This window comes from Pezoporus occidentalis, unplaced genomic scaffold (genome assembly GCF_034315485.1).
Source record: "Pezoporus occidentalis ecotype Australia unplaced genomic scaffold, CSIRO_AGI_Poc_V1 ctg37, whole genome shotgun sequence".
Taxonomy (NCBI): domain Eukaryota; kingdom Metazoa; phylum Chordata; class Aves; order Psittaciformes; family Psittacidae; genus Pezoporus; species Pezoporus occidentalis.
The window spans coordinates 3,911,350-3,933,208 of NW_026915691.1; the positions used below are offsets into that span (position 1 = coordinate 3,911,350).

Sequence of the window (21,859 nt, forward strand, 5' to 3'; positions counted from 1 at the left end):
AAAGCCTGCGAATGCAGTGTTGGCTAGCACTGTTTTCCAGGAGAAGGTAAAAAGCAGTGTCTCATTCTCTCACAGCCTCCCAGGCATCCTCCAGCCCGTGCATGGCCACACATGCAGCCTGCAAGCACAGCATCTCCACTGGCATCGGCTCCAACCAGCTCCACGTTCAAGGTGCACAATACTGGCAAATTAAAGCTATGTCGTACCGTAGCAGGCAGGTAATGCAGGTTATTGTTAGGGGAAATCACAGAATGGTTTGGGGTAGAAAGGACCTTAAAGTTCATCTAATTCCAACACATCTTTGCTGCCACTAAAAGCATCTATTCCAAAAAGAAACCCCCATTTTATTTGGAACTGGGGGACATCAGAAGCAAACTTTGATTCATCTCCTCTACACTCATCTGCCCCAATTTTAGGGTCCAGCTCCCATTTAATTCTTTAAATTCTTTAAGATTTCCCATGCAAGGGAAATTTAAAAGACACTTCTGTACATTGCATGTTCCTTAGCCAGGGAGAACAAAGACATTTCAGCAACTGAAAAAAGAAGAGGTGCACATCACAGGTTGTATGAGGAAACATTAAAACACCAGTGCTTTGCCACTGAAAAGCCACATCTGAAAGATAAAAGCATCTGTAAAACCAGCTTCAAATTCATTTAACATTATTAGATGGGAAAAGAACAGTAATAACTACCGGTCACAACAACATTTTCTTCCTAAGTGAATCTCGAGGTACATGTGAACAGGCCATCACCATGGTACCTGTGGAGGCAGAGCCCGCCCACTGAGAGGTTAAGCCTTCAGAAAAACATTTCCCACCTACTTCACTCTTCTTCTAGATCATTGACCTGCCATGAACGGGCACAGGAACAGCCTGAGGCTCAAAACTAGACAAGACTGAACATTATGCAAGCAAGTTCTTTGTACACCTGAATGAGTTTTCATTTTCTAGCACGGAATGAAACCCACCGTCCTTCTATAACATTACAATAGTCTACAACTCATCTAGGAAAAAAATTAGAGACTGCTGCGAGACTGTGTAACGGGTATCACTGATAACACGGACAGAAGTGAATATCTAGGGCTGTTCTTGCTGGAACAGCAGAAACCTCAATATGGCACCACAGTACATGGTAAGGATAGGGAATCTGAAGAGCAGTTTTGTCCAAGGCCACAACAGGAGGTGCGAGCCCCGCGCAGAACTGAGAACTGTGACTTAACACAACCGCAGTTGAGCATATCCCATGAAAAATGCCCTTTCTGCTCACACGTGCTGCTGGGAACAATGTGGCAATGCCATCTCCCCCGCTGGCTCTGGAGGGACATTTGCGATGCATCAGTAGTTAAGAAAAAACATCCAGAGAAAGCGATCAGTGGTGGGGAAAACAAAACACAATGCACAGAATAACTCCAAAAGATCTCATCAATCCAATGGGGCAAGCAAAACGGAAAGGTCCTCCTTAGGCAAGCATCAGTTCTCTAATTGGTGCCCAGGACAAACAAACTGCTTACCAAGGGCAAGGAAGGTTCGTCCCCAGTTGGTCCAGAAGTCTGAGTAGTTGTGATGTCTTCTGCTACAAAGGCTCTTACTCCAAGAGAAAATACTCAGTGTAAAAAAGCTACATTAAAATGGGGATAAAAAACCAAAACAAAACAATTTTATTGCCAAATTAGAAGCTCACCGAGGTAAATGAGCTTTACTTAGTGAGCTGCTCTGTTCAAGGCAAAATTTCCCTTGGTTACAGTAAGATGAAAGAGGATAGGGGAAAAGACAAACAATAGCAGCCTCCATGCCAACATACAAGTGGGAAAGGCTCAGAAGCAATGGGGAAAATATCACACCAAGGCTTCTACAAAGAAGCCTCCATTTGGAATAGCTACAACCAGGAGCCACCGTGAAGTTGCCAGTTGTAACAGAGCTTATTTTCAAATAAAATTCATCACAGAATCAAAAGTAAAACAGAAAAACATCGAACAGATTCCCGCAGTGTTAGGAGAAGTGTGAGGTAAGGTATCCGTTCACCTCGGCCACAAAACACAGCTTCAGACACTAAACCAAGGCAAAAGGCCTTTCGTTATTGCGCTAGGATACTACAAAGAACAAATATATTCCATCTGGCTTCAAAAGAAACTGAAAGTTTTCTGTTTCCCACTGCTAACGAAGTATTTTTCAGGAACAGATTGTAGTAGCACAGACTTCGCATCCTACTTAAGTGTACGCTATCAGAGCCTGTACTACAACAGAGTGTAGCCAGCTTGAGAGAAGTATTAACCCTAAGAGCCTAGTTTATATCCCAGTGCTTACCTCCACCTAGGTGGACGCAGCACAAAGGTTACGATCTACAGTATGTATAGATATATATATATCACCACCCAGAAACACACACACGCACACACGCATTCGTACCTATAAAACTAAGGAAAAATCAGTACATACAATGTATAAAACGTATGAATGTGCTCAAAAACGCACAAAACCCGCTTTATTTCATACTTCAGAAATGCTCAGCGATTTGTATGCATGGTTCTGACTACTGCTATCCATCCATTTCATTAGACCAGGACTTGGACTTGGAAGAGACAGTAAGAGATCCCACAGGGTGGATAACTGCTCCTCTTGCTTCATACCACTGCTGTTAGAGCCAGTCAAAATGCGGGCGGTGGTACAGGTCCAGGCAGATGAGGCTTCCTAACAGTGCTTCCTCCCGCTCCAGTGCCAGCAGCGCACCCCAGGACTGTGATTCACACTCTCTGATGGATTCAAGATCATTAGCAAGTGTCTGAATGTCAAGACATCAAGATATGAACTCAATAACTCAGTTTTCTGTGCAAAAGGAGTTGAATTGTCAAGACCAATCCCCCAGGTACAGTATTAGCCTATAGGCAAGAAACAGAATAGAAAGTAGCAGCATATTCAATGGGGAAAGAGTCAGCTGCACTGGGAAACCACAACAGTGGGTTAGGATTTGTCATACAAGTATGATTCCTCATCATTACTAGAAAAATAGATCACACACACCCCCACGCAGTATTTTCTTCCTGTCCCTCTAGGCTTGTGCCCTTCATAAGGTAACAGAAGAACACAGGGGCATTCTCACAAATTCCTTATAACGCATCTCATCTGCTGACTGTTACAGTAAGTCAAGGAGAAGCAGAGGCAAGAGGAGGATGGGGTGAAAGGGTAAATTATTTGTGCACTGAAGTCCAAATTTAAACGTAAAACCACCTGTAAAGATTATTTTGTATTCACCATCAAAACCAACAGTGCTTGATGTTGGGTTTAGTGAGGGAGTGAATGAATCATTTTGCCATCTGTAAATTAAGGAGTTCAATCGAAGGGGGAAATTTAAGATGACATATCTGACTGAAGCAAACTGCTTTTAAAAATCATTTAAGTGCACTAACCTCATGATAATCCCTTGTGGGACCTGGATAAATGGTTTGGGGGACACATGGGAAATCCCTACAAGAGGGCTGGCAATTTCTGGGGCCCTGATAAGGAACACATGTCCAATTAGAATTAAACATCGTGCATAGTGCATGTTGACCACTGCTTTTCAATGTTATTTGTAGAAGTGTAAAGAAGTGAAAGGGAGGGAACACACATGCTAAACATAGCATGCAATAAGAAAAGCAAGAACAATGGTCTTTTATCCAGCCCCGTCTTGTGCAACTGTTCAGGAGTTAAACTACAAAGAAAAAACACCTCACTCTTCCTTATGGGGTTATAACAAACAGGGGCTTCATACAGTGAAGTCAGACTGCACCAAAATTGAGTGCTCCCCATCTTTTCCCTAAAGTACCGGCTAATACATATGAGGATTCTACTGAAGGGACACAAGCATTACACAGACCCAGTTTTGTTTATGGTCCAGAAGTTTACCCAACAACATCAGATTTTGCAGCTACCAACAACAAATAATTGTGATTGCAAATCCTAGTTTTCTCAGTACCCACTTGTCACACATTGTGTAGATCGCTGTTCTGAGACAGCAAGGCAGATCAAAACACGCAAATGTGTTATACTGTGTAACTCTTACTTGGTGGCCCTCAGTGTTCCCACTTTGTAAAACAAGCCCCAGCCCCTTCCCTTGCAGTTCTGTCTTCTCTGCCTTTTCCAAGTATAGCACTGAAGCAAGAGAGAAAGCAACTGATTGAGCAGTGACTGCCCCCACCCGCCTTTTCCATCGCCTATTTCCTGGGTCCAGTGGTATCCAGCCAAATCAAAGCAGCTTTTTTTCTGATGTAGATGTTGTTTCCTCTCACGTTAAGAAAAAAAAAAACCACAAAATAAAACCCCTACCCATACTTTTCACCTCCTTAGAAGTGAAAGGAATTCTCTGCACTCTTTTCCATAGCCAATGGAAGAAAAAGAGCAGTTATACAATCCATATTTACAGAACAAACCGATTAGTGAATGAGTAACGACAGCCAAAAAACGAGAGGCACAATCCTAAACTAGAACATAAAAGCAGTGTTCAAAAAACAAAGTGGAGATTCCTTCTGAAGTTCAAACCACGGATTAGTGTTTGTCTGTGCAAACAGTTGCTAAAACTCTCTCTGACTGGTGATCAGCTTTTTTCTCCTCTATACAATGGTGTTGAGAGAACAGTGGCTGTGACAGCTGCCTGTAAGAGTTTCTGCTGGAGTGTTTTCATTTAGCACTGTGTCAGGAGGGACAAGAAAGGTGCTGCTGTCAGCAGAGTCTTCCAGCTCCACTGGAGAAGGACCAACTGAGGGAGGAAGCGATCCCTCTGTAAGCTGCGGGGATGCATCACAGTTTCCTAGTGATGGAGGACTGCTTTGCACAGTCTGAGAAAGAACTCCATCTGCAAAAGGCAAAAAGCAAGCAGAATCAGAATGTGCGGTATATCATTTCACATTCCCAAATAGATTTACTATCTGTATTTCTAGAAGCTCTGAGTTTTTCCTCAGTTTTGCATTAATGCACAAAGAGATGACATTGCAAAAGAGGAATACTGGGTAGCAAAAATAAAACTTTGATACATAAATAAGATACTTGCACTAATCAGGCTCACTTATCTTGTGAGATATGCTGCTATAAAAATCCCAAATTGGAATGGTTTCTACAGTATGTGACTAGCACAGCTGCAAAAACTGAAGAGTGCTGGGTGAATCATTAGAAAGTGGTATTTTTGGTCAATTTTTGGGGGGTGTGGGTGGGGGAAGTGGGGAAGAGAGAAGACGCCGGATAGATTTTGTTCAAGATCTCTTGTACTTGACATTTCGTCTACTTTTTAATAGCAATCTCTGTAGACCTATCTCCAGAAGATCAGAGAAGGTACCAGAACAGGGGAAACTAGGTAACCAGGTAACCCATCCAAGGTAAGGCTTGAGAATAGGTAAGGTCAAAGTTAAACTATCGGCAGCAAGGACTCTACTTGAATTTAGGTGTTCCAAAGAACCTTTGGGAAAAAACAAGCTTAATGGTAAATTTTTAACAAAAGACTTTTCCATTGCATTAATAGATTTTACTATTAAATATATTTTCTCATCACAATCACTAAACCACATGATTATAGTTAATAAATAAATATATAAAATAAATCTACCCTCTAGCCAAAATGAAAAAGAGATACAAAAGAGAAGCTACTGCCTGCATACCTGGAGCAGAACAAAGGATGCTGTCTGGATTGACAGAAGCCTCGTATGGAGGAGGTGGGTCATCTGGATGTTGAATATCTGGATACTTGTAAGCAGTGTAGGGTGGAGGTGGATCATGGAAATGAAATGCCCCACCTTCCCCATCATCTGAAAGATGCAGTGGAGTAAGGCCAGTTCCAAAACCATCAGGACCATAATCAAAACCAGGCATCCTGCGGCCCAAGTTAAAATGGTGCACTATTTCAAGAGAAGAAACAGTAGTAAGTGACTTTATCCCATGCTTTCTTCTTCAGGTTAAGGCAGATCTCAACACCTTTTTCCACTTTTTATACCCAAGACACTCATGTCTTCTGAAGACCTAAAAAGTCTACATAACCTATACAAGTAAACTCCCTGCTGTTACACAATGATATCCAGGCCCACCTGAACCCAGCCTGTTTGTCCTGCCTTACACCAGAATTTTAACCTAACCTCTCCAAACTAAGGCAACGCATAAAAGATATTTCACATTTGGATCACATAAAAAATACTTTTCCATTATAGTCTGGAGTTCAAGTCTGAACAACTTACCAAGACACACACACAGAGGCACAGTCAAGCAAGACCATCACACTTCTCACCTTTATGTGTGTCAATCTGTCAGTAATGAGCATGAGGCACAAGATAAGTGTTGATACACAATTTTTCTTGGAATGTGCAGTGGTTCAGAGAACCAAAATTTGCACAAATCATGACCAGTCCAGGCAGCCAGCACAGACCTACATCTGGGTACAACACTGACTAGAATCTACTACCAGACTTTCCCTGATGTTTTACACAGACTTTTATTTCTTTCCTTCTGCTCCCTTCATGCGGAAGCACAGACACTGCTTCAGTCAGGACTTATTACAGATACAGGCTACTTACAATTTGCTCCAATCAAAGACTCTATGCGCTCTCTCCGCCTCTGGCGTAGCCGGTGGACCATGAAAAGCAGCAGAGAGAGGATGAGGAAGGAGGAAATGCAGCTAACAATCAGACGCATTCCACCGGCCATTGAGTCGAACAAACTGTTGCCATCTGTTACAGAAAATATACAAGAAGCCTGTTATACTTCTGTTCAGGACTCATTTTTCTTGATGTTTTTCTGTCAGTAATGGAGAGAAATGTAGAGTGGAGATTCATTAGGCTGGTTTAACACTTCTCTTTTCAAAAATGGAAGAAAATTATGAATCATCAGGTGATTGATCTATTTATTGCAAGAAGATCTAAAGGTTTCTGAAAATATCTTGGCAAAAGGGACAAAATGTTGAAGGCTTCAGGTCTCTGAAAATGGGGAAAAGGAAAGGTTAGTGGCATTTTGCACATGCATTTGTCTCCCTGACATAGCTGATGATGTTATACTAAAGGAAACATCAAGCCTGGAAGCTATGGGAAAGGCCTGAGAACCGGTGTTATCTGCCCACTATTTCTAAATGACTTCCGGACATCTTACCTTTAACATTTCCAACACCAAAATCTCTAAACAATGTCATTGCCAAGATGTGGTCATCTAAATTCCATGTCATTGGTACACTGGTTAGCATCATTAAATGACAGGACCTAAAAATACCTTAAAAAGGTGACTCAACATGACAATCATCTTCCAGAATCAGAAGAGATTAAGGTCAACAGGAATTAAATTTTTCCCAGATCACACAGAAAGCAAGTGGCAGAACACGAAACAGACTCAGGAGCTCAGAACTTCTGAGAGCTGTACACCACTGCTAACCAGATCCACATTTGGAAGGCTGTTGTGAGCAAATTATTCCTGTTCTACCAGGGACAGACACGAAAGGTATTAATTTTTCACAATTCAACTGATCAGACTTGGTTATGCTTAAGTAGCATGTACACATACAGATACTCTACACAAAGAAAAATGACCTAAAAATTACTGTGCTGTGTTCTTTGCACCAATTTCCCCACTAAAGAGCTCTGAATGAGAAACACACCCAGGTTAGGTGTGGATAAGAAGCAGATGAAGCACTGACTTGCTACAAATGCTAGTAACAGAAAAATCCACCAAATTTATACATCGCTAAAGTACACTGCTAATAGGCTGGTATTTATTGTGGGAAGCATTCCTGGCAACAAGAAATGCATTTAATAGCGCACAGAGCTCAAATATTACACCCTCTCAAATCTGGCTGTGCAGTACAAAAGCCTCTGTGCTGTCAAATCTTTTAGCAACTCATTACTGTCAGAGCTTAAACCAATGCAGTCACACACCTACCAACCAACACACCCTCCTGAACACACAGGCCTGCTGTTGTTCCCCCTCCATTATAGGGCAACACTAACTTCATGAACATCGTAAATTAGTGCTATTAGCTGCCTTAAATGAAGTGACTTAAGTAAAACATACACACAGGCAATGTTGTAGGCAGAAAGTCTGACTTCCATATACTCTCCTTAGGCCAGCTACAACTGCAATTCATGGACCTTCTGGGGCATCTTGAGCCTCTATCACACTCCATTACACCATGAAAGCTCCTAATGTTCAACCTGGATAAACTACTGTCAGGTCAAATTAGATTAAAAAAAGTCAAAGACTCGGCTTGTACACAATCATCACAAAGATTTCCAACCCACATAAACAGAAATAGATTATTTCAGAAAGGTTGTTGTACACCCAATACAGTCATAATACCCTGTAACTGCATTAGCTGAGTCACTAGAAAAGTTTCTGCACTATCATCTCTTTCAAAGTGTTTTATTTATTTGATTATCTTCTCACAAATAGGAGTTGCAGGTCTATATAAACAAGAGCCACTACCACATCCATGGAGCAGCATAAAAGATTTTTCCCTGCTATTTATCTTCAAATAAATGACGAGAAGCATCTTTCAAGGGAGGATAGCTGTGATTGCTCAGCTTACTCCTACCACTGGAAAGTTTCCCTACTATCAATCCTTAAGCAATATTTGCTATCTACTTGTAATCACTGCTCACCCACTCACACTGTGGGAACTGATTACCTGCCAACCCAACAGCAGGATTTATTCCCCCCAGTCTCTCCTTGGGTGATTAATTTACTTACTGTTGATTAGTAAACTGTTTTCTTTCCTTTGCAACAGAGCTTAGGGAAGATATATGTAAAAGTTGGACAAAGATAAATACATGCTGATTAAAGAAAGTAATTCTTAATTTTGTCATCTGGAACAGCCATTTATAAACACCCAGAAGGAAAACTGAAATGCTTCATTTAAAAATTTCAGTGTTTATCACTAGCTGAAGTAACTTCATTATGAAGGAAGTTTGACAACTGCTTGATGATTCTTCAGCTCAGGCAAGAGTATAATGAAAGTCTCTTATTTAGCAACAGTACAGAAAGAAGAGCTTAAGGATCAGGAAGGATGTGGTGAAATACACTCTTCAAATCAGTATTCATGAAATAGTTAAGACTTACAGCAATAAGCAAGGATTAAAGAACACAGCACAAGGTTACCCCAGGTCATCTTATCCTGTCTGCTGGATGATGCTTTGCTGACACTGTTCCTCAAGATATAAAAAAAAGTGAAGACAAAGCCTAAAGTCTGCTGCTAAGAGTGGAAGGAAGACTCCTGTTTTTCCCCCCACTCTTTCACCGACCAACCTGCAACACTAGCTACATACACCTGTTAAAAGCTTAACCCTTAGAACAAATGTGAATGACAGCAAAGAGAAGCCAAAGGCCTTTAACAATTAACTTCTGTAGTTAGGACAAATAAAAAAGACTACAAATTTGGAAGCCAATAAACACCCCTTTTTTTGTAACAGGCTGAAAGAGAAGCCTGTAATGGGAAAAGTGAGTTGACTTTCCATGTTTTCCATACAGAGTGCAGAATAGTTTCTTAGTGCACTCACACAAGATTAGGCTCTTTTAAAATACTAGGAGATACCAGTGTTACAGAATGGCTGAGGTTGGAAGGGATGTGCTGAGATCATCTAGTCCAAACCCTGCTCAATCAACATCAGCTAGAGTAATTTGCCCAGGACAGAATCCAACCAGGCGTTAAATATCCCTGCAGACAGAGATTCCACAAGCAATCTGCTCCCGTACTTGACCACCCTCACAGTAAATTCCAAGTAGGATACATTTCTTTTTAGACATCTCTTTACAGAAAAATACTCCACCCCCCCTGAAATCTGCATTCCCAAATGAAGACTGAAGAACAGTTCAGAGCCAACTGAAGACTTTATTGATCCAAAACAAGAAGCTGCACCAAGATGCCAAATCCAATAAGCAAAGTTGCACATCTGGATTATTATCAAACCTCTATATAATTTATAAACTGCTTCCCGTGTGATCCTGCATGCGAACTTCCAGGCACATAAATCCTCATGTCCAGGGAAAGATGTTTAATTAGTGCTCAAGAGAAAAGTATTTTCTTTTCATGACAACTAAACGCAATAAAGGAACCATGCAAAAAGTGCTACCAAAAATCCTGAGTGCAGTGTCAACTTCCATACAGAAAATAAGCTACTGCTTCTCCTACACAAGTAGCATCAAGGATGACTAATTATTTCTAACCATAGTCTGAAATGTTCCGTTCCCCATGATTTAATATCTTTCCCCACAGGGAGTTTGTATCCAGCAATGTGGAGGCATGGAAAGGATGCATCATTTCAAACAATGTTATACCCAAAGATAACCAAGTTGAGTACTGAACTAATTTCTCTTGACAAAACTGTAGCAGTCAGCTCTTACCTGGGTCTAAGCATGTAAATTTGCAGCATTCCTTAGGGTCTTTTCGATACTGCTGACACCCCTGGGGCCGTTCACACAGAGCAGCCACACACATTTCAGGTTCACCGTTGTGACATGTGCAGCTCAAACAGGGATCATTCCCTTTTGGAGTGAAATAGTAGCCTTCATCGACAATGTTGTCTTTGATATCAACACAAGTCTGGCCTAGAACAGAAATGCACGTCAATATCCAAGTGCCTGTGAGCCTGCCAGACAGGAGTCCTGTTTATTCTGTTACATTAAGTGATTTGCAAACATAAGCAGACCATCAGTTAAAAGTCACACCTTCACATTAAAGCAACTTTGAAAAGACATCTCCAAGGAGTGAGGAAGATAATGGATAGTCTGGAGGCACAGAGGGATGACTTACTCAAAACTGACTAAGTGCGTTTTAAGTATTCAATGAAGTTAGCACGCTTTCAGGGATGACCAAAAAGGTCCTCTTTTGATCATCATTTGACAAAACACACATCTTTCAATATCAGATACCAAGATTTTATTACATCTCAGGTTAGACACGGTAATATCCTGTCTTCCTATTTTTCAATATTTCAGGTGCAAAGGCAGATAAAGGGCTGAATTATCCTCTCTTGCCATTCTGCAATTCTTTTTCCTGCTTTAAAGAAAAAGGAAACCAGAAAAACTTCAAGAACTGCAGTAAAAGTTTAACAAACTTCCTCCTTGAAAGAAGCACCATCAGAATCAGGTATCTTAAATGTTACCTGAAAATACTGCAAATACCTCTGTTGATATCAGGCCTTTTGGAGTAAAGAAATGCAAGATACAGAATGAAAGCTGTATTTTTTCCACTTTAAGTCAGTAGCTCCACTTGCTTTTTTCACCCCCTGGTTCTAATCATTGGCTGAAAAGAATTTAACGGGATTTGCTATATGCAAAATGAAACCAGAAATAAACATTCCTCATTTTCATGTGACAATTTAAGAGTGATATTTCCTACTAAGGCACTTTTTGTTTGCTTTCTAACTTTTTTTTCCATTCTAACTTTTTCTCCTCCAAGTATACTTTATTTTGGGGTGGATGCAGCTGCTCAACAGTAATCTTTTAGTGACAATCTGTACTGTGGCTGACAACTACACATTATAGTGTTCTTATTTATTTAAACCAAGCGGAAAACTAACTCCTACACTCTTTAAAATTCACTGGGCAAAAGGTAGGAAGGACAACTAATAAATGCCCCCATATTTGTTATATTTAAACAGACAACACAGTAAACACTAAACTAAAACCAACTTACTCCTTTTGCAAAGGAATGAAGATTTCTCGTAGCAGTTTTCAGCATACCAGCTGTGAAAACCATGGTGCCGAAGGGTAGGAAAATGGAAACACTGAAGCTGGGCACAAAGAACGTTTTCCTTTTCAGACATAGCCGTACCAAAGATAGGATCAGGGGGTAAAAATACTTCCAAAGAGCCTAGAACGAGATGCATTAGTGTAAGCAGCCTGTGGGTATGCAAAGCTTTGGAAAGGCTCTGTAACGTCACTCATTTCACACACACCAACTCTGCTACAAGGCTACTGTCCTCTAGCTTTAGCTTCCATTAGCAACATTCCTCCTTCCTTCGGGGAAAGGCAAAAGCGAGGAGGGAAGGGGTGACTCACAGAGAGAAGAGGCTGCTGTTTTCAAAGTACCGGGTAATTCTGTCATTCTGAACCAGCAGCAGTGATGTTCTTATATCCCTACAAGTGCCGCTTTCCAGGGTCCCATGGGGTTTGCCTACCAACAGTCATGCACCCTTCCAAACAACACCGAGTTTGGCCATGCTTTCAACTAGCGGAGTAATAACCTGTACCCATCTCGTACCTGGCACCCCTTAGATGTGTGTACATCTCTCGTGTGCTGCTCCCCCACATTTTATGCTGCTCACTCAGAGTGCAGAGCACTGCTACACAGAGAACAAGGCTCCAACGCTGCCTTTGCTGCTGCAGTAGTGGCATGGACTATGCGGTCCTTCCAACTCACGTAACTTAAGAGACTATTGTGATAGGCTGCATACAGGGCAAGCGGTGTTCTGGGCATTATACAACTTTTAAAATGTTATTTTTGACCAGTGACTTGCTTCACCATTAAATCTGCTGGTATGCAACGTTGCAGAGATTAATGGGCAACCACGACAGCAATTATCAAAATTAGCCTATGCTTTCAGAAGTTACTTTCCAAATCTGTGTGCTTAAACATCGATTTTATCAGCTCCTGTGGTTAGCATATTACAGTCTTCTCACATTACCGTCCTCTTCAAACACTTTTAGGTATGATGCTTATTTTTTTACAATGCAATTACGTTCTGCTATCAGTTTTTGAAGCTTTATCTTCTGCATCTCCCAATACTGGATTAAAATTTCCAAGATAGAAGAGCCTAAACCACTTTTCAAACATAGCAGGAATTCAGAGAAAGTCTCACTACGAGTCAATGAGTCTTAAGTTTTTCAGAAGCTACTGAATGCTACTAGGTACTGCTATGTACTTTATTTCATGTAGTACTCCTTTATTAAATAGAAAGCTTGCAAACAAAACAACAGATAGTATTGAGAAGGCTTAAATTTATATAATGCATCAAACTAAATAAAACTTGTGATAAAAGACAAATACTATTTCTTCTGTCATTTATGCTTCCCTGGTAGAAAACACTGTCAGCAGATGGCAGTGCAGTCAACCTTCTGAACACCAAAGAAAGGGCCTTTAAAAGGAGAATGCCTTTTTTTTTCCCCATATAGCCTTCCCAGGAGAAACCTACCTACATAAACAGATCTGTCCAGACCAGAAATCCCTGTTATGAGAAAAAAGTTGGACTTTCCTCCCTTCCTTACCCCTGCTGTCCAAAGACAGCTTCAGGTGCTTTGCTTTAAGGAATTAATGGAAATGATCCTGCCTCCACAAGAAGCAGCAGTTTCCTCTGAATACTGAGTCAACCCTCTTCACTTAAATGATGAAAGCAATATCGCTGGGCATGGCACCATGCAGGTTTCTATTACTTCTCACGTGTCAAAGTATTTTTCAAGACTCAATCGTTCAGCAAAATTCTGTTCAAAATTATGGATCTGTACCTAAGGGCCAGTTTTCCTTCCAGGTTTTCCATTACTGAAACTTGTATATGAGAGGAAAACTACTCCGATTATTTTTCAAATGCTATGCTGGAATTCAAGTGCTGATGCTTAAAAAAACCCTTTCCATTATCTAAACCAGTACAGCATTTAGAGATTCAATTCCACATGTAAGAGCAACTGATAAGGAATAGATTTAGATTGGATACTATGCAGAAATCTTTCTTGTGAGGGTGCTGAGGCACTGGCACAGGTTGCCCAGAGAAGCTGTGGCTGCCCCATCCCTGGCAGTGCTCCAGGCCAGGTTGGATGGGGCTTGGCAACCTGCTCCAGTGGAAGGTGTCCCTGCCCATGGCAGGGGTTTGAACTGGGAGAGCTTTAAGGTCTCTTTCAACCCAAACCATTCTGTGATTCTACGATATGACAACTTTAACTAATCCCTCAACTGAATTAATTAAAAACAAACATAACTGCATTTTCAGCAGAGGGAGCTGCTTGTTTTGTAACTAAACAAATTCAGTGATGCCTATCAGATTAATGCTCAGCTTTTCACATAAACTGGGATTTATTTTTGGTATTAGGTAAATTTTGTCTTGGTTTACATAAACTATCTGAAGTACTGTAAGGTGAAAAAAATCTGAGTAATTCCCCAAAATTCAAGATTGGGTTTGGTTGGGATTTTTTTTCTTTTTTGTCTGCATAAAAACTACCAATTTTTAAAAAGCTAAAACCTCAAGATATGCTCCTTGCACTAGTCTGTGCAAATACTAGAATCAGGAATCAGCAGTTTATCTAGATAAAGAACAAGGAACTACAGAGCAGCTTCCTTTTCTCAGCTTAATCAAGGGGAAAGCCCAAATAAACTGAAAACCAAGTTCTTTCCAAAAGGTACCAATGTGAAAACTATGAAACTTATTACACCTGAAAATAAGATGCTTGTCAAGTAATAAATTCTTTTGATGCAGTAGAGCAGAGCAGTTCCTCTTCACTATTTCAACACTATCACTGAAAGAAGTTAATTGTTCTTGCAAGTAATATTCATATTTGAGACAGTTTCCATGGGCAATTTAACCAAGTAATAACTGGGGAGGCCTACCTTTATAAGCTACTTCCCAGTGACCTTCTAGAGAGTGATTTCGATTGGTAATCACATACTGATATCCAACCCAGAACCTGAAAGAAATTGTGTTAGATTCTAAAGATAAAAGCCAAAAATCATACTAACAAGTTACACAGAATCTTCCAATGTCTTTATAGTTCAAAGCTAACTTTCAAAACATTGATGATTTTTTCCTAGCATTTCAGCCCACACATTAGCAATACTAATGTATTCATTAGTATAATATGATGTACTAATGTATGAATACTAATGTACTTCAGATACAGCTGAAGAATAAAGGGAAATACTTGATGGTTTTCTATGTTTACAAATGGTAATTCACCACGTATTTTATTTCCACTCATAAGCACTTTCTTCTGTTTTTATAGCAGCATTTCAGGATCTCAAACCCCAAAACCACACAAAAGCACCCAGAAGTCAAATATTCTATAAGCATACACAACTAATGTTAAGACTATTCCAGATCAAGCCATCTGACTCTGAAGAGACAGAGATACAGCATTACTGAACCGCTCCTGGTGATCTGTCACAACAGCCCATGAGACTGACAAATAACCCACAGGCAAAAGAAAGGAACTGTTTGTGGTGAACTAACAGTATGAAATATCTAAAGCCACAACATTCTTATAATTCAAAATGGCTTTTTACTTCACTCTCATCTCAAACTTGCAGTCTTTCATAGGACTTAAAGGAAACAGAAACTCTGTTGAGTTTTAAATAATTATTTCTACACAAGCCAGGGCAGCAATAAGTCATTGTAAAGTCAATCTTCTTTGTTGCAGTTCAAGAACACTAGTACATTGCTGAGACAGCCTGAAGATAAAAAGACTGCTGAATTGTAGCCTATCTCTGAATGTTAATTTAAACATAAAATACAGATGGCCACTGCCAGACTACCAACCAGCACACTCATACTGGGTAGTAACCTGAAGTCAATTTTACCATTAGATTTCGTAAGCAAACTGAACTACCAGCATTCACATTGCACAGAAACCATTCTCATGTAATACAAGATCTTTGTCCTTTCCTTCTTACTCACCTACGCTGGTCCTTCCTTACAAATGTTTTTTCTTCCAAGTCCCACTCCTGTGCCAGGATAAACCTTAGCTCCTGGTCTGCAGTGAAGGTGGCAAGGGATCCATTCACCCGCTGACATGTCTGCACAGCATCCCAGTAGTTCTCTCCATTTAAATACACTCTGTAACAGCTGGCTGTGCCCTCATAGTGGTGCCATCCTGTTGGGCACTTAACTAGGAAACATGAAGAATAGAAGGGAAACCATTCCCCCCAAATTAGGATCTTCAAGATAATGCATCCTTATCAGTTTATGACAATGCAATGCATAATCACCTGGGTGTGTACACACAACATACTGCATATACTTCATCTCACCAGGAGGAGATGCATGTATTACAGATCACAGAAGACATGCTTTACTATGGCTTTTGATAAAGGAAAATTGTTATGAATATATTTTAAAAGATGCAACTCCAAGTAATGTTTCAGTGCACTGTCACAGCCTTTAAAGCCTTTAATTAAGACCGATGATCTACTGTGGAAGATATTTCCCTGCACATCTTTGTAAAACCAATCAGTTCGATCAATCCAAGTCAAAACAAGCAGCAAGAAGCAGGAAGAAAAAAACAGAGGTGGTCAACTTAATGATTGTGTCTTTCTATTAGGTGGTTAGCAATACATCCAACGTGCTGTGAAGTTTTCAACCTACTTTTACAGACAGTCCCAGTAGTATTCACATAATCCTGCTCCCACAGTCAATAATTAAGGACAATGGGGGTTCTGGGGCAACTGTTGTTTGCTTTGGAAAAACATCACTGCAAACTGGATCTTTAGCAACAAGGTGACAGCGTGAACTGCTGTTTCTGCTTTCTTTCAATTAACTCAACTGAGGGAATATCCAACAAAAGCCTTGAGACATTTCTGGATGAAACAGGCCCAGGGACTTCTGACAAGCATTCCTGGGGGTGATGGGTAACCAATAGAGAGAACCACAGAGACAGGCAGATGAAATTTGAAACAGAAGGGAAATTATATTAGCACCTGCATTTGCAGTGTTAATTCTGCACAACACTTAAGAACTTCAAATACATAAACTGTTTTATGTTTGCTACATGCATTCAGAGTTCCTGATCCCAAGCCTCTTTATTCCCTTCAGAAACAGTGATCTTTATCATCAAATAGTGATATATAAACAGATTTGAAGCCCTTGAACTAAATATTTTTCTTTACCCTTCATTTATATGGGCTCATTTAAGATATACTGTTCACATCACTAAGAAGGGACAGAATACAGCAGCATCACTAAGATGGTATATAAAATATACAGAATATACATAGAATATACCAATATGTAAAATGCATAACATTTATATAAAAGAAGCATGCAAAAACCTTAAAAAGCAGTGCATGTTAAAAAAATCTGGTCAAAAAGCTATGCAAGAGTAAAATCTATTCATTTCCCCCTAAAAAAAAAAAAAAGTAGCCTAAATTGGTAAATTAATTAGCAGGAAGATGGCCCAGATTTCCCAGGCTGCAACTTACTGCTAAATCGGACAGGCTGCGCCATATTGACAGTGTGAAAGCGGGTTGTCTCTCCTCCTCTCCCTCGACTGTGCCTGGAGTCCACATTCTCCTTCCCATGGTAAGTTCGCTGGTCCCCTGTCAGTCCTGGGGACCAGAAGGCATAGTCAGTACTGGTGAAAGATGCAAGCAAAGGCAGATTTCATTTTATGAAATATATGAAATTATGGTTTTAATTCAAGACATATACAATAAGTAATGTAGGTAAACCAAGATGGTAAATCCCTGCTTGGCCATTTCACATGATACGTAACCAAAATACTCACAATTGAAAAGAGCCAACAAGCCATTACATGAGTCTCGCAGAGTAAGCAAAATGTTCTGGCAGATTCTCAACAGCCTGCAGTTATACACAGGACTTGACACTCATCATCTCAATTGCTGCAGCATACACATCATCCCCAGTGCATTTTATCTGTTCTTGTTTACAGAGCTACCTACACTCTACCTGCTTCATTTTGCAGTTGTGTGTTCAAGGATATAAGACAACTTTTCCAATACACTTTCCAACACATTCTCTGAGTACCAGCACAAAATTAAAACCACAAAAGGAAACCTATCTTCAGCCAGAAGAACAAGGTTTTTTATTCACTGTCAAGTTTCTAAAGGAAATGTTAGTTTGCTATTTCTGAAGCAGAACACATACACACCCTCAGCTCAGCGTCATGGCTTCTAACAAGTGCACATAACTTAGGAAGAACATAATGCACGATGTTATTCCAGAAAAAGGGCTGGGAGCTCCACATGCCTACCAGGAGTTCAGGTGGAGACACTGCAGGATGGGCTGTAGCCAGCAAAACTAGCAAGATCCTAGGAAAGCTGGCACAGTGGTGAGGAGAAACCTTTAAGAAAGATGGAGATGTGCACTGGGAAAGATTAACCTGGAAACAAGGGATTAACCTTAAAAAGAGAAAAATGAAGAACCCAAGAATGTAAGCATTAGAAATATCTGCTAGTACGTTATCTAATATTTCCAGATGTTATTAAAGTAATACAGTTAACCAGCACAAAGTGCTATTGCAGTCATCCATTTCTATATAAAGAGATCAGCTTATTTTCCTTTAAAGCTGATTAGCTCTATTTAGCCTAGCTAAACCAAATAAACCAGTCATGATCCCAAATAAAGAGGGGTTACACAGTCATCTTCAACAGGTTTAACTACATCCATTTGAAATATGTTCAAAACCATGTCAATAAAACTTTCCTTTTTCAGACTACCTTTAAAAAGCAAGTGGCCCACAGCAATTTCATGGTAATTTAAATCCAGAGTTGCAGACTGTTTGCTGTATTACCTGGGGGGAAAGAGCTCCAGAAGACTCACCATTAAACAGTGCACTTCTTGGAACAAATGTGAGCACAGATGAGCAAAAAGAATCACTAGCTAGAGCCTACGAACAGCAGAGTAGCTTTGCATTCATCTGGCTCGAGCATACCGAGTTTGCCCTGGGTTAATGGGATAAGCAAGGGATATTTAATTATCACGTTATCCTAGGAATTACATGTCTACAGAGATAGTCCATTAAGAAATGGCTGTGCATAATACACTCACGTGGCCTTACAGGAATAAAGTAGTAATTCTACTGTTCAGTATTAAAATATGTTATTTATCACAGGCAAGAAGTTAGTGCCAAGAAATTCAGTTAGTCTACATTTCAAAGGACACAAGATGGTAAAATAATTTGACAGTGAAGATGGCTGATTATTTTTTATTCTTTTAAAGACTAATCTAGTTTTAGAATTTGTTCTTAATCCTAATGGTTCAGTAGCAGTATTTACACTGTGATTTTCAGAGCAGTACTGACACTGAAAAGGCAAACCTTTAATTATAGCAAGACCTTAAAAATAACACTAATGCAGAACACTTTATCAAAGATGAACTGAGCTCAGCATGGAAAGCTCTATTTTCCCATGGCATTAAATGGTAACAACTAAACCCAAAGAACCAGTAACAACCAAACGCACAAAGAATTAGTTCCCTTTCAGAAGTGAGAGCAGATGCAACACCATATGGCTGACCCTCCATGGCTAAATAGAACGCCCACGAGGACTTAACAATCCACCTCCCCCGGGGAATAAAGCAGAAGTTCACAGGTTTTAACACGCGAGGTTAAGAAAGGGTTACTTGGGTTAGCATCTTAAAGTGACAGAATTTATGCCAGATGCTCTGAAAAACAGCTACACAGATCCCACATAGAGCAAGTTCAATCGGTCCTCACCCAGGAAGCAGGACACTCATTCTTTCCTCAGCATCTGCCCGTGTCAGCAGACTTGCTGCTGAAACCAGGCAGGACTGAAGAGGCAGAAAGCAGCCACCACAAGTCACTTCTCCTTCAAGCCCAACACTGTCAGCTGCTTAATAAACTAGTGCTCTTCAAATATTAAACTGCTTCTATTTGACCTGAATTTTCAGTCTGAGAAAAGCAACAATGACATGTGTTTCCAGGGCAATAAAGAAAGATATGCTAACAAGCCTCTAAGTTACCTGACTGCCATGAAAAGCCACTGCAGACCCTGGTGGCAAAGGCATAATTGGACTGGTTTTCTATTGTACTTTTTCAGCACTCTGCAGAAAAGTTTTCTATGTGCTCTGCTGTTCATGCTTCCTTCACAGAGGTGTTTTTATCTTTAAAGATAAATTAATAGTGCCACAGACAAAGCTTTAAGATAACAACCTAAGCCAGAAAATCACAACTAACCATATTTGAGTGTTTCAGCAAAGAAAAGCCATCATTTTTATTGCTTATGTGCATATTTAGTACTTTGAAAGCTATCAGATTTTGGAAGATCAGCTATTTTCCAAGCCCTTTATTCTTCAAGATACTATAACCAACATCAACAGCAATATTTTTACTAGCCAAGACAGAGTCCTGCTTCCTTTGACTTCGTACAATTACACCAGAAAAGAAATCTGATTGTCAGCTGGTGGGGAAAAGGGAAAAATGGTTTCAAGGAAAAATTCATGGGGTGCAAATTCCTTTTTTCTCCCCTCAAATACTACAGCACAATGGCCACAAGCATCCTCCAATCTGTTTCCACATGGATCAAGTCATGCTTCGTATTCACAGAACTCCTGTCAATGTACAGTTGCTATCTAATTCACTCTAGCATGACTACAGTCTAAGTATAGTGCTATACATCCAGAAAGTTGCCCAACACTGCTGATTCTGTGAGCATTTTCACTTGTTTAAAAGTTTAAGCTACTAATTCAGAATGGAAATCTGCCATGCTGAATGGCTCCTACTGCATTTCATATTGATAAACTTTCTCAGATCTGAATGAAAACAGTTCAACAATTATTCAGAACAAAAATTAAGAGACTGGAAGGGGAAAAATGCTTACATTTCTAACTAGCTTGTAGTTGCACAAGTGCTGTCACTGCAGCCTGCAAAACTCAGCCCACAGGCTCACAGAAAAAGCTTTGTGCTATGGTACAAGTTCTGCTGTTCCTGTTGGGAAGGTGGAAAAAACAGAAGGGGAAAAATGCAGTTAAGTTTGAAAGAAATATGAGCTTTGCCATTACTCATAGAGGGTGGAAGGAATTCAGTTAAGTTGTGCATACTCTGCCATGTGCACCCATGGAGATTACCCTGCTGCATTTATCCACAGGATCTCAGCAACGCTTTCTTTGCACATGGTATCTCATTAAGGGAAGCCAGGCACACAAGCAGAGCAGAAAGCGCCTTTTTTGTTCCCCTCAGCACCTCCATCATTCAGACCAAGTAAAAGGAAGAAAAAAAAGAGCCAAGTAGTGCAAATGAAACGTGAGCCAAAGAGCTGAGACCACACAAGAGCGAGAGCTGGCACCAGCTGAGACGGGAACAGGCTAGAACATACACGTGCCGAGCAGCACTGCATGGGGGAACAAAGAGGACGCCAAATGGAAAACTGTGTTTGGCGGAGCTGGAAGAGAAACTGCAATCTGCCACAAACACCAAGGTCTGCTTTGCACCAAGAAAAGGGCAGGCAGGCAGAAGACACTGACTGTAATAGAAAGAGATCCTTGAAGGGTGAGGACTCAAAGGGGGATATACTGGATTTTGGGGAGCTGAACTAGCTTCCAGAGCTACTGTGTCACGGATGACAAGTCACTCAAGACAAACCCTTCAAAAGGATGGATGCACTATGTCAAATTATGTCAAAATTAAACTGTGAAGCAGTCAGGTCTTGTCATATCTTATTTGTTCCAAGATTTGAGTTGCACCTGTTTAAACACGCAGATTCCCAAAACTTACATAGGAAGCCGCCCTGTCCCCTCAGCATCCAATACTTTGTCCAACACATTACCTACTACAGCTTGGAAAGCTTTTATTTCCATCTGATAATTTGAGAAGCAAGATAACTTCATGATAAAATCCAGTTCTGTGCCTAAAGATTTGGAAATACAGTTCAGAAGTCTCCAGAGAGGAGTGGTTCTTCTGAAATAAAGCATCTCCATGCTTTGCATTATCAATTGTTCTATGCTAGGAAATAGAAGCCAACCATGAACAGCATCCTGCTGTGCTGAGCCCTATTCAAAGTAATAGAACAACAGTAAAGTGCTCGTAATAATTTAAAGGTGCTCATAATAATTTAAAGTAGGGTAAAAAAGGGTGACTCACGTACGAGTTCAGAAAGGGTTCTGTAAAAGGTGTGGAAATTATCAAGTTTTTATCATTATTATCTAGCTTTTAAAAAAGAGATGTACTAAGAAGTGCACAAATGACAAGA

At 40.3% G+C, this 21,859-nt stretch overlaps 1 protein-coding gene across 3 annotated transcripts in view; it reads right to left on the reverse strand.

Moving 5' to 3' along the window:
* Window positions 1-4,319: 4,319 nt before the first annotated feature.
* Window positions 4,320-21,859, reverse strand: part of DGCR2 (DiGeorge syndrome critical region gene 2) — a 44,371-nt gene continuing 26,831 nt past the window's right edge. For 2 of the 3 annotated variants that reach the window (XM_062631415.1, XM_062631416.1), the window contains 8 exons: window positions 17,114-17,239; window positions 15,594-15,804; window positions 14,531-14,607; window positions 11,630-11,806; window positions 10,336-10,539; window positions 6,531-6,683; window positions 5,625-5,861; window positions 4,320-4,828 (listed from right to left, as the gene is read on the reverse strand). In XM_062631415.1, coding sequence (XP_062487399.1) covers window positions 4,587-4,828; window positions 5,625-5,861; window positions 6,531-6,683; window positions 10,336-10,539; window positions 11,630-11,806; window positions 14,531-14,607; window positions 15,594-15,804; window positions 17,114-17,239 — 1,427 coding nt within the window. In that variant the 3' untranslated portion in view covers window positions 4,320-4,586. Of the gene's footprint in view, window positions 4,829-5,624; window positions 5,862-6,530; window positions 6,684-10,335; window positions 10,540-11,629; window positions 11,807-14,530; window positions 14,608-15,593; window positions 15,854-17,113; window positions 17,240-21,859 lie in introns of those variants that run through there. The other variant, XM_062631417.1, reaches the window with a different exon arrangement.